This window comes from Aedes albopictus, chromosome 3 (assembly GCF_035046485.1).
Source record: "Aedes albopictus strain Foshan chromosome 3, AalbF5, whole genome shotgun sequence".
Classification (NCBI taxonomy): Eukaryota; Metazoa; Arthropoda; class Insecta; order Diptera; family Culicidae; genus Aedes; species Aedes albopictus.
The window spans coordinates 415,535,206-415,548,996 of record NC_085138.1 but is presented as its reverse complement, the minus strand read 5'-3'; the positions used below and the strand labels follow the sequence as shown (position 1 = coordinate 415,548,996).

Sequence of the window (13,791 nt, the reverse complement as noted above, 5' to 3'; positions counted from 1 at the left end):
TTTTGTACATTTTCCATGTAATTACGATAATATGTTTATTTCCAACGAATTGTACAGCAAAAGCCTTAGAAGACTTCAAGTTTAACATTGAGGACTGTGGTCACCTTTTGGTAAAATACTTTTCTTATTCTCCCTACTGAAATTATACGGATAAATGGACGTAAATTCGTAGAAAAATTATTATCACACAAATTGTTAAAATAAAAATATTAAATGTATATTAAAACAAAATGATGAATAAGCTATTCTGAAACAATGGAAAGAACCTACGGTTTTCGATTGCAAGCTACACCAGGTGTAGAAATCTTCAAACTTACATTAGCACAAAGAAATATCTTACTGGAACTAGTAACCTTGCACCCAGACGAAATCGATCTAGTAGACTGAGGCCTAATCGAACTAAATTCTAATGCGTTCGCGTGACAACACGTCAACAACTGACTACTTTGATTGGCTTCACAGTTTTAGTTTTCTTTGTTCGCTAAATTTAATACGGATTGAATATTGGCTCCCGGCGCAATGATTTTGCAGATCACAGCATAAATCCTATAGAAAACACCTTTTTGTTTGTTTCGTTCTACGAAAAATGGCGGCTATTCTGCTTGATGATCCCCCATGGTTGTTGTGTGATTTGGCTTGTTCGGTTTAACACTATCCTAGCAACAACAAAATATGGCTGAGATTACGTAATATCTTGTGCTTCTGGGTCACATGCTGCTCCTCAATGGCACGCCGCATGCTGTTGATGAAGATTATGGTGATGGACCACCACCGTCGAGGTCGATGGTTCCGATCCGTCGTAGTTGAGCTCGTTCGACCCGAAGTGCTGGTGATGCTCCAAGCTGGACGAAGTCGATGGATTCACTGAATCTATACATGGGGGAAGGTGCGAAACGAAACGAAATTCGATGATGAAGAAAGGGTACATGGTAACGGAAGAACAAACGAACGCAAACACTACAAATCTACGAAGATCAGGAACAGAGAGTTTGGTAATTGGAGCAACTCTTTTTGGGACGCTGTGGAAAAGTGCGATGAGGAAAATAAAATTTTAGTAATGATGGAACAAAAAATGAAAACAGAAAATTAATGTAAAACTTAGAAACGATCGTCACATACAGAGGAAGGACAGGGTGCTGAGTGACTCATGGCACAGGATTCGGCTAGAATGTACAACAAAGATACGTGCGAATGTTATTAGTTAATCCACAAAGTCTAACGGTTAACGATCAAGGGACAATGGAAATTCGTACACCCACAACTACAAACAAATTTCCATTGTCCCCACTGATGATCTCTATGAGAACTATTGAAAAACTCCAAAAACAACACCCATCACCCCACAACTAACCTTCCTGTAGGCAGCGAGCCGTACAGATGACATTCGTCCGTCGAGCCTGAACGTTCTCCATGTTGACCTTCATCGAGAGGTGCCCGAAGAAGAAATACCCCAACGCCATCCCACCGACCACAGCCACAAACAGGTACCCATTGTAGAGCATCACCGTCAGCATCAGTGCATAGCCGAGCATGTTGTGGAACAGGAACACGGTGGCCTCGGCGAAGAAGGCACAGAACCGACGGGACAGCGGCCGCAGCACCCCGGGAGCCGCTTCCAGCGAGAGCAGTGTGGCGCTTTCACTCGGTGGGCAGGAAACGGAGCGTTTTCGCTCCCGGGCAGCACGAGCGCGTACTTTGGCACCGTGGACCTGGAAGAAATTGAAAATTCTTTAGGACAAAACTTTGAATTTTATTTTTTTTGGGGATAGGTATTTGAAAATTTTCAAATAAATGAAGTGTTCTTCATAGACAGTATTGTTTTGAATTTACAAGCAAAAACGACTGTAAATTCCAAGCTGCGATGTAATGCAGATATGAATGAATCCACCCTAACTTCGAGCTTGAGTTTTGAACTTCATTACTTACAAATACACATAAACTTCAATAAAAAATCACTGAAAGTTGGGGAATTGTGGAAAAATAAATAATTTTCAAATAAAACAAATTAAAATAAAATAATGAAATGAGGGTTAGGAACTACTGTAGCTTCCATTAATCTTCGAAAGCTACCAACTTGTAGCTCTCCTAGACTCGGCAGAACCTTGCGGGCGAACGATAGATTCATGGAATTCGGGCAACTTTCTCAGCGAAAACAGCACACTCGCAATCATACATGATTTTGCACTACATTAAAAAGTTTATTGGGCACCTTTTACAACTTGCCTTACAACACGCCGGCAACACGTCGGCTGTTCGAGCCCGTATGAAGTTGATCATTAATATTAACTTCGTTTTACGATCAGCCTAGATAGCCGTGTAGTATCTGTAGCGGTTGTCTCAATTGGCTAAGTTCCGGTGGTAAGAGTCCACTAAACAGGTGACCCCTAATTCATGGTGTGATGCTTCTATATGCTTACCGTGCCTAGGAATGAATGGTTAAGGGGGTTCAATAAAAACCTAACCATTAACGTAGCCTGTGGAGTACCAGGGCGCCCTCCACAGTATGTAGCCCTTACTGCGCTAACCGGAGCAATAGCGCAGTGGACCTTGTGTTTCTCCGAGAGAATCAGCTGCCCTTCTTTAGTTTCAAACTTGAGGCTAACTAATGGCGGGATTATGAAGATGTTATTCTGTGTATCCTTGCTTTTGTCGTTTTTTAATAGATACCGATCTGTAGGCGAATTCCGGCGCACTTTTTCTTCGAAGAGAAGAAATTTTTCTTGCTGGTAGGCAATGGAAGAAAATTTCTTCTCTTCGAAGAAAAAGTGCGCTGGAATTCGGCCACTGGTTTTATTGCTGCTGTTCTTTGCTGTGCTTTTATTGTGAAGAGTTTAATCTTGCCTAGTTTGGGTAGTGGCTATGGTAAGGATAGCTAAAATCAATCTTCAGCACAAAAGAACAGCAACGATCATTCTTTGCAGACTTATGCAAAATGGTAGAGCCCAAGTGGCCTTAGTCCAGGAACCTTACTGTCGTAAGGGTAATTTCTAGGAAACCTTGTGAACCCGGTGTTTGCTGCTTTCAGTAAAATGAAATGGCAAACTCGCGTGTCATACCTCGAACCTGTGTTCTTGTCAACAACGCAATCGTTGCTACACTCGTCTCTGAATCAACTACCAGAGATGTACATAATATACATATTATGTGCTGTCACAATTGATGTATCCGTTGGAAACCTCAACAGGAAATACGTCTATTGTTCGGTTTATTTACCGCATGATGAACCATCCCTTATGCCCTTACGGATGCTTTCAAACATGTCATCGCATACTGCACTTCAAAGGCCTTCCGCTAATTGTTGGCAGTGATGCTAATGCTCACCATATCATCTGGGGCAGCTCAGATATTAACTTGAGAGGTTCCAGTTTGATGGAGTACTTAAGTAGTACAGATCTTGGATTACTTAACATAGGCAACCGCCCAACCTTCATGGTATCCGGTAGAGAGGAAGTGTTAGATATAACGCTTTGCTCTAGTAGAATAGTCACGAGTTGACCAATTGGCATGTGTCGGACGAAAAATCTTTATCTGACCATCGCTACATTTTTATTGAACATGTGAATGTTACTTCGCAAACTTTGCGTTTCAGGAATCCCCGGTCAACTAACTGGGATCTGTTTACTGATTTGGTTGCGGCCAAATTCCTTGTATACTCTCCATCAATTGACACTCCAAGTGAGTTTGATGATGCCGCTGATACAAAAACGACTTTCATCATGGAAGCTTTGAAGAAGCTCGCCCTGCGAATAAATTCACACATTGTTTACTCTCGGAATCATGAGTGAGCCTTGTGTTGGCTTTACACTCGCGAATTGCTTCATGATGAAAGTAATTCCATCACTGACACGGGGTCATGGTATATCTTCAATGGTTTCCAATTGGATTCACCAAATGCTCAAAAACCGACATCTCTTCTCGACATTGCTTCAAGCAGCGATTAGGAAATTGAGTGTTTGTGGATGCCCCCAAGGAGGAGTCTTGTCACCGCAGTTGTGGAATCTCGTAGCAGATACGACATTGAGGCAACTTAATATTTAATAGCGGTTTTCTTACATATGGTTTTGCCGATGACTATCTAACATTGTTAGTTGGTATGTGCATCAGCCAGCACCCTTTTCGATCTGATGCAAAACGCTCTTCAGGTAGTTCAGGACTGGTGTCGCCAATATTGCCTTTCGGTAAATCCGAGTAAAACATCTATTGTTCTGTTCAGGGAAAAGCGAAACCGTAATGGTGTTCGACCTTTGCGTCTCTTTGATTCTGAAATCGATGTGACTGAACAGGTAAAGTACGTTGGAGTTATTCTTGATTCCAAGCTTTCCTGGACACCTCATGTTGAGTTCAGAACCAAGAAATCTTGTACCCAAGTAACCACGCTGTTGAAGCTGTGCGTATTGCATTAATAACGCACATATATGTATTGACATGCATTACTCTATATAAACCATTAAAGTTGAATTAAGGTGGGAAGTGGCGCCACTATTATTAAATTACGATTATACCAGTATAATCGTAAGTCAGCAATAGTGGCGCTACTTGCCACTTTAATTCAACTTTAATGGGTAATATAGGGCAGTGCATGCCAATATATGCGCTTTATATATGCAATACTTGCTTCAACAGCATGGTTTCTTGGGTATGGCCTTCAGGCAATGCCGGCGTACATTTGGTACAACTTGGGGTCTAAAATCCAAGTATATCAAATGCATTTACACAACTTTTGTTCGACCAATATTGGCTTATGAATGTCTTGTGTGGTGGCAGAAGGGCGAAGTGAGAACGATCCAATCAAAATTAGGTCATCTCCAAAGGATGTGCTTAACGGTGATGTCTGGAGCGTTCTCTTCAACTCCCACGGCAGCGCTCGAAGTTCTCTTTGACGTTGCCCCTCTACACATTCATCTCAAACAAGAAGCACTTCTTACACTTACCGTCTATGGGTACTCGGTTTACTAGAGGAAACTCCTGTGAACCGCAGTTCAACACACACCTCGTTGTTTTCACTTTTGGTAAATTGGGACAAAGTTGTCCTTGCTCCTTGTAAGTGATCTTACAATTGCTTGTAATTTTCCATATAGGACATTTTCCACGAAATTCCCTTCCCGGAAAGAGTGGACCTCTGGTTATCTGGAGAGAAGTATTTTAGACGGCATCGTATGTTACACTGATGGCTCCCTTCTCGAAGGTCGAGCAGGTGCTGGTGTTTATTCTCGTGAGCTAAGTCTGCATCAGTCTTATTCACTTCGTAGACACTACGATGTGCGGAGTGCAATCAGCACTTCAGCAACACGTAATGGGCAAAGTAATACAGGGTGATTGTTTTCGGACTTTACAAAATTTTAGAACAGCTAAGTCTTCAAAAGTTATGAAAAAATGCCCAAGGAACAAAGGGTCGGAAATCACTGCTAAGTGAGTTATTCACATTTTATTTTTTTTAAATTAGCTTATTTTTGAAACCCAATATCTCAGGAATTAATGGTCGTACATTAAGCATTAATGCTCGAAACGAAAGCTAATGAACTCATCTTTCTAAGCTTTACTGGTGGGGATTTGATAAAAACTATTTAAAAGATTTAATTTTAACAAAGTTTGCAAAAGGTGTTTTAAAAATCAGTCATTTTCAAGGTTTTTTTTGAATTTTTTTTAATGAATAAATAACTTCTGTTAAATAAGTTCTTCTATAAAACATGCACGAACTTGTTCTCTAAAAATGTTTCTTTGACAGTAAAACTATCTTTTGTAGATTACCCAAAAAATGACTTTAAAAATAACACTTCAAATTGCATAAACTTCATGCCAAAACAATGGTGATCACCCTATCAGTTCGCGCGTTCGTTAGTTGTTGCTCCACAGCATGAGGACGACGGCAGCTGCTGGTGCTGTCCTTGCGAACAGAAAACGACTTCGCTCTTTGACGCGTCGCATCTCCGCCTGCGGAAGCATTCGAGGCGGAGTTTGGTATTTCTAAATCGTATGAGCATACTAAGTGCGACGTGCATTAAACTTATTTCTCGACGGAGCAAAAGCACCGATGAAAGTTTATTTACAAGAGCATACATTTAAATCCCTCGCACTCGTAATGATTCCTAAGTTTTCTTTATTCTCCCCAATATCTCCTAAAAACACCAAATTTTCTTAAAAAATCCCCAATGTTCCTTAAAAATCCCCAATTTCTCCTCAAATGCCCAACATCATCTCAAATCCTCAACCTTTCCTAAAATGTCCAACTTCTCCTAATATGTTCAACTTGCTACTTAGATTTCCCTAGGCATCACTTTCCTAGAATCACCTAATGATTTCTTAGTTTTCTTTATCCTCCCTAATGTCTCCTAAACCCACAATGTTCCTTAAAAATCTACAAATTCTCTTAAAATGCCCAACTTTTACCTAAATCCCCAACTGCTTCTAAAATCCCCAATTTCTAAAAAAAAGCCCAACTTGCTGCTTAGATTTTCCAAAGGCATCATTCTCCTCGAAGACCCTAATGAATTCTATGTTTCCTTTATCCTCCCTAATATCTCTTAAAAATCCCCAATTTCTCCTAAAATGCTCAACTTCTTCTCAAATCCTCAAGCTTTCCTAAAATGCCCAACTTCTCCTAAAATATTAAACTTGCTGCTTAGATTTCACAAAGACATTATTTTCCTCGAAGACCCTAATGAGTCCTAAGTTTCCTTTATCCTCCCCAATATCTCCCAAAATGCCCCAATGTTCCATGAAAATCCCCAATTTCTCCTCAAATGCCCAAAATCATCTCAAATCCTCAACCTTTCCTAAAATGTCCAATTTCTCCAAAAATGTCCAACTTGCTGCTTGGATTTCCCGGAGGCATAATTTTCATCGAAGACCCTAATAAGTCCTAAGTTTTCTTTAATCTCCCCAATATCTCCTAGGAACCCCCAACGTTCCTTAAAATTCCCCAAATACTCTTAAAATGCCCAACTTTCTCTCAAAGCCCCAACTTCTCCTAAAATCTCCAACTTCTAAAAAATGTCCAACTTGCTGCTTAGATTTCCCAAAGGCATAGTTTTACTTGAAGACCCCCCTGATTCCTAAGTTTCCTTTATCCTCCCCAATATATCCTACAAATCCCCCACGTTCCCTTTAAAAGCTGAGAAACAGGCTCTGTCCCAGTGGAGGTGCTATGCCAGATAGAAGAAGAATGCACTTACATCGTCAAATAAAAAATATCTTCTAAATTGCCGCACGCATAGACCCCCATCTGAACAGCACCGCAGCAGAGCTACGAGTGCGAGGGATTTAAATGTATGCTCTTGTAAATAAACTTTCATCGGTGCTTTTGCTCCGTCGAAAAATAAGTTTAGTGCACGTCGCACTTAGTATGCTCACACGATTTAGAAATACCAAACTCTGCCTCGAATGCTTCCGCAGCCGGAGATGCGACGCGACAAAGAGCGAACTCGTTTTCTGTTCGCAAGGACAGCACCAGCAGCTGCCGTCGTCCCTCACAGTAAAACCGCTCAGCACTAAAATGTGTAAGCCCTACTCATAAGTGCATAATTTTCAGACCACACAAAAATGTGTTACTGTTACACATTCTCAAAAGCAGCTCGTACACTCGTCTAGATGCAAAATGTCGATCTTTTTTTTGTTCTCCAAGGTCACTAGTAAACCTAGCTAGATTGCTGTACAAAAGTTTTTGCGAATTTAACGATTTTGCGGACACAGGAGCTAATTTTGTGAATGTGCATGGTGTTACCGACAGGTAACATTTTGTGTTATTATGGGTGCGAGTGTGTAGGGAAGATTTTGTAAGCTAGGTCAACTCAACGGTTAATTTAAATCTTGCTGTGGGTGGCTGACATAACAAAAACGCACCGCTCGCGGGTGAGCGATCTTCGCGGGCGAAAAGCCATGAGAGTCACCTGCAGCACCAGGAAAAAGGAAAACGCAGGTTTCCATGGGTGACCGATCGCTAGTGGGCGACCGAGAATACGAGTGGGCGACGAGTAGCGGGCAGTTAGTTGGCAACACGCAAAGCGAGACAACCGTCCATCAAACCAAAGCATTCTTTTTGCGAAAGTTATTTTCTGTTCAGCCGCCATTGATCGGAACGTTGATCGCTCTGGGTCACCACGAGGAGAAAGCTGCTTCAACGAGTCTTCGTTTGTTTGGTGGGAATTATCACCAGGGATCTTTCTGGCCAGCCCCGGGAGCACCGGCGGCCACGTTTGCAAGCCAACAACATCTGGTTACAACACCTGAAGAGACCTCGTTATCCCAGAAGCGGTTTAGTGACCAGGATAGCCGCGGTCACCAACGCTCTTTGTAAAATCTCGTTGCGGACACGCCGCTCGGCTCTGCGCCGACCCTCGCCTCGACCGACGGCGCTTTTCTCTGCGGCAACCGTCGACCTTCGTCGTGGCCAACGCTGCAGCTCGCAGCACGTTGCGTCGGCCAAAGTTCATCTTCATCGCGGTCACCACCGCCGTTTTTCTCTGTGGCCACTTCGGCTGGTTACCACGGCCCCCGCTGCTCTGCACTGCTTCTTGTGGTGGGCCACTACAAACTTCGCCACCGCCAGGTCACCTTCCTCGGCGCTTTCCTCGGCGGTCAACCCCGACGCTGCACTTCGAGTCGGCCCAGCCGATGTTCGCCGCTGCCGCCGCCGCTTTTCCCTGCGGTCACAGCCCGTTGTCGTCGATTCTCGCCGTGGGTGACGTCGTCCCTCTTGGTGGCCAACGCCGCCCTTCGCTGCAACCAACGCCGCGGTTCCCGGCGGTCACCGTCACTCCACACAGCTCGTCACCGCGGTTGACGCCGCTCCTCGCTGCAACCAACGCTACCCTGTACCAGTCCAGACGGGTTAGCCACCCCCACATGTAAGTCGTTGAATAAATGTATTTTTGCACCGTATGTTTCCAGTTTTAGGACCTCGCATTCCGAAGGCTTCCCCACGCCAAACGCCCTGAGACCCGGGACCAAAAGAGGTCGTGTTTGCCCACTCCAATCGCCTGCCGCGGCTCAGACCAGCAGACGGGAGCTTGTGCCTGGTCCCCTCAGGAACAGAGCGGTCCCGGGGCCAAAAAATTAGAGTCTTATAATGGGTTACACATTTTTGGTGTTGTCTGGAAATTATGCACTTTAGTGCTGAGCGGCGTTAGCGTGCTCATGCTGTGGAGCAACAACCAGGGAGGGTGCAGGCACGTCAAACTCGAACAAACTACGCCTACCTAACATGCATCGAGCGGGCCTTCCCAAACAACACAATGCGATTTCGCGGGCCACCCCCATCGACAAAACAAACCGATTTCCAAGCAGGATTCGACTAGACTTCTGGTCGCGTTGCCAGTCACACTAACACACTCGCAAAAGATGAGCAGTAGGCCTACCTTGCCGCATGCGGATCCCCTGGCAACAACAAACGAACGCGCGAACTAATAGGGTGATGACCATTGTTTTGGCATGAAGTTTATGCAATTTGGAGTGTTATCTTTAAATTCATTTTTTGGGTACTCTACAAAAGATAAAGTTTTACTGTCAAAGAAACATTTTTAGAGAACAAGTTCGTGCATGTTTTGTAGAAGAATTTTTTTAACAGAAGTTATTTATTCATTTAAAAATTTTCAAAAAAACCTTGAAAATGACTGATTTTTAAGACACTTTTTGCAAACTTTGTTAAATTTGAACCTTTGTAATAGTTTTATCAAATCCACGCCAGTAAAGTTAAGAAAGATGAGTTCATTAGCTTTCGTTTCGAGCATTAATGCTTAATGTACGACCTTTCATTCCTTTTTCCTTCCTTTTCTCTCAGGTAGATGATGAAATAGGCTATTATTTTGGCGATGGCACAAATGTACCAACTGGAGGATAACGTGTCTCTGGAGCCGGCCTCCTGATACCTGATACCTGTGTAATATGATTATGGTGAACGGAACATCACATATGCTGGAATTTGGTAAGTATTCATCATACATAATTTTTGTCTGGCCTTCCCTTATTTAAATAACCAACAATCCGTTTCAGGCTGTCCGCTGTTTTCATGATTCAATGGATGGAAACTCGCGTCGCGTTCAAGCTACGGATCAATGCCGAGAAGAAAATAGTGAAGTGGATATAATCTATATATATATAAATGAGTTTGAAGTCCCTTTGGGGCAACAAAACTCAAGAACGGATAAACCGATGAGCATGACTCTTGCGTGGTTCGATTCGTATTTGTGGTGGCTGTGTTTATATGTACAGAAAGTTACGAAAATCAACTAGAAAAGTAGCAACATTGATAAAGTACTGATTTTCCATTAGCTAGGAAGGAAATCAACACGACCGAAATTAAATCAATCTAGAGTGCGGTGCTATTTTGAGCTCAACAATTGTCAAACCACCACAAGACGGCAAAACAAAGTTTGCCGGGACAGCTAGTTTGCTTATAAAAATGAACAAATTTATTAAAAAAATTCATAAATAAAAATTCAATGAGCCTTCGCCTGTATTTTTCATTCTTAAAAGTACCGAATCTGTAAAACATCCAAATGAAAACAATAAATTGCCGAAATCCTACGGTAATTCTTCAACTCACATTACCGGAGAAATTCGGTAATTTGTGACAGCCTTTCGAAAACATCATTTACCGGATGTTCGGTAGTCGTTTGGTTTCCCGAACGTTCAGCAGTTGAGAATTCGGTAAAAATTACCGTATACTGTAGAAAAATCTAAGTGTGCAGACAATGGAATTAATCAAGCAAATGATTAGAAACCAGTACCAAAAATAGTATTATAAATATTTCATTGACATTGTCAATGGTGATTACGTCAACTATGCGATTATGGGCAGAATAGCAATAAAATCTCATTGAATGTGCCCGTACTGTCTAGGCTATAGCTTTTTTCGCAAGTGTCTGATTACGTTACGGTCTTCGACAAAGTTTGCGGCATATCCCAGGCTATAGTTCTATAGGATTGATAATGTGTTTTAAGAAAAATTTGAACCCCTCAATAGAAAATTGCAAAAATCGATGTTTTCCCATATAAACTCCCATACAAACTTCAAACGAGTTTAGCACCGGCCTAATGTTAACGGATTTAGCTGAAAATTTGACCACAGCATCGTGGCGTCATATAGAACGAAATGAGAAGGGGGCCCATCGAACTTTTTGACATGTGGTTTTGCCATACAAGCTTGAGCCACCCTAATGCAGAACCAATCTTACTTAAATTTAGCATAGCTGTTCTGGACGGATACATTTTTATTTTTCTTTAAAAACTTTGGCCCACCCTATTGTAAATGCAATATTAGCAGATCAAGGGACTGTTACACGTGTAGAGTTGACTTGATGCTTTGATCTTCAGGGTAGTTTGGCTGACCCATAATACCACAAACTTGTTATCATGTGATTATTCGTTAGAGGGTCACACATACATTTTCCGAAGATCAATTGCATTATTTTTATGACGGGTAGTCCTATACAGTGGTGGAATTACTCTCATCATGAAGCAATTCGCGAGTGTAAAGCCAACACAAGGCTTACTCACGATTCCGAGAGTAAACAGTGTGTGAGTTTATTCGCACCCGCCTGCTTCGTGAGTAAGAAGCAAAACAAAAACGGAAACACTCATGAGTTTTTATTCGTGAAGAAATAGTGGAGGTGCGGGAAGTGCATTTTATTGTGGTTATAATAGCAAATTTAGTGATTATCCAATATAAGCTAATGCTTTATTGTTCCTGAAAAGCAGCACTGCCAGTCGTTAAAATGCGTTGTTCGTCAAAATGCAAAAAAAAGTGCTTGTGCAAAAAAAAAAGAGTTTGTGTCTGCTCAGCTGCAATCTTCATCATTTTCCATCTCTGGTCCTATATTGCTGATAATCCGACCAAACACTCAGTAATGACACTTTGATTTTCGAAAGGTTAATGACCGCAGTGCACATTATTTTATCATTTTGCTTGAGTGCCGAACAATAATGAATCATATTCGACGGGCTTCCGTCATTCAATTCAAGCAAATCACACAACAATGGACATTTTTGGAAAGGAAAACTCACACAACATTATGAATCTTACAGTCGGTCTCCCATAAGACGCAGCCACCCACTTTTCGCCCACTAGGAAAATTTCTTCGCTTTAACTAACTTTAAGCTAACTTAATTTGATCAGAAACAGTTTTATGAAAGTACGATCATACTAACCTTGAGTCCCTCGTACACGATCGACAGCACCGTAAGGGTCACGCAGAGGGCCACCATCGCACCGGTCGTGCTCACCGTGAGACCCTGGAAGAACACATCGCCCACGTCGGCACCCCACCAGAACGACATGTGCATGTGCATTTTTGAAGGGGGTTTTCACGGTCGGACCAGCTGTTGTGTACTTTCCACCAGCAAGTTGATTTGGTGATTGGTCACCTCGATGAGTACAAGGGTACCGCCGCGCTGCGCTGAGCCGTGATTTGATCAACTGGAACTGAAATATGGAAACAAGAGGCATGAGAGACAGAGTAAGCGCAGAGCGGCGATAAAAGGTGTAACAACAACAAATCGCGGCTAATTGTGCAAACAAGGCAGGCGAACAAGCTGTGCTCCGCGAGGAACATACGAGTCTGGATGGAGATCTGGAGTACAGTAGGCGGCGGCTGAAGTAATTGTGCGCTGGGTGGATGAATGATGATGATAAGTGAACTTCTTTTGTTGACCGGGAAGCGAAGCGATAGTCTTCGCCATGTATTTGTGTTTCCTATGCGTGCTCTATCATAGGGCCTTTTTGATAAGAAGTAACGCACTGGAATCTTATCATTAGAAGCGCAAGCAACAGACATATGGTCGGTGTGACATAGTTTGATAAAGAGATTGTAAGAGAATTGACAGTCCACTTCGAACGAGTAGGCGTCAAAAATCGATTGCACGAATTGAGAAGCGAAAACCGCTGAACCAAAACGACCTTCCCAAATGCGCTTTCTTCGTCGCAATTGAACAAGGCGAACAACTCGCTAAACTATTTCGATCAACGAACATGCGAAAAAGTACGAAAAACCCAATGACACAGATGTCGTACCACAAGAGAAGAGAGCGACGGCCGCCAGGTATAGCAAAGGTGTGCGAGGCAAGTGAGTTGTAAACAATTCAGGTTCCAGCAGCAGTAGCAGCGCCTGCACTGGGTAGCTAATCTACCATGCTTAAGCGCCGTCACGGCACTAGTTTATGTAATGTTTGTCTAAAGAGTTTACCAACAGAAGCGAAAACATTGCCCCAATCTGTATGGCCTCCTGTGTGCACGACCAGCTTCGATTTGGAAGCAAAATCAAGAATCGATTAAATAACAAAGCAGGCGAACGAAGGTGCTTACCTATCAAGCAATCCCAGTAGGTCGTTCTTTCGAGAGGTTTGCCCCTTATGGCGGTGCCTATAATCACCCAAATGCACTGCTCGTTTTGTTCTAGAGTCGTGACGGAGCTGCACAGATCGAGATAATCGCACAAAATACACTCACAGACGCTTTGGATAAGCGCAATTTGTTCGTCGTTGACAACTAAGTGACGGACAGAACGCCCTGTTCAACTCATTTGCAGCTCATCATTATTTTCAACTTGCAAGCTGACTGTATTTGACCAAGACACATAGAATCTACACGCGCCCGAAGACCGTCGACTGTCCGTCGTACCGCGACGTCGACAGGCAAGTTCTATACTGAATCCATTCACTCCGTGTAGACCTGATTCAGCATCGATCTCGCTCGTGCGAGTTGTGCATGGAAAAAGGGGGTTTCCACATTTAAAGCGTCTCGATTCGGAGGGCACCCGTGGGGTGGCGGGACGAAGAACAAGTTTACCTTGAGGGTTT

General features: G+C 42.8%; 1 protein-coding gene across 2 annotated transcripts; it reads right to left on the bottom strand.

Moving 5' to 3' along the window:
- LOC109403173 (uncharacterized) lies at positions 1-13,666 on the bottom strand. Of its 2 annotated transcripts, XM_020076452.3 has the most exons (5): positions 13,298-13,666; positions 12,145-12,418; positions 1,352-1,709; positions 1,120-1,163; positions 1-1,019 (listed from the first exon to the last, which is right to left on the bottom strand). In XM_020076452.3, the coding sequence occupies exons 2-5, from the start codon at positions 12,283-12,285 to the stop codon at positions 975-977; spliced, it is 588 nt and encodes a 195-aa protein (XP_019932011.2). In that variant the 5' UTR covers positions 12,286-12,418; positions 13,298-13,666; the 3' UTR covers positions 1-974. The 2 variants fall into 2 exon arrangements, with proteins under 2 accessions (XP_019932011.2, XP_019531467.3); XM_019675922.4 differs by lacking the exon at positions 1,120-1,163 and having other exon boundaries at positions 1-870; positions 13,298-13,662.
- Between the last annotated feature and the right edge of the window lie 125 nt (positions 13,667-13,791).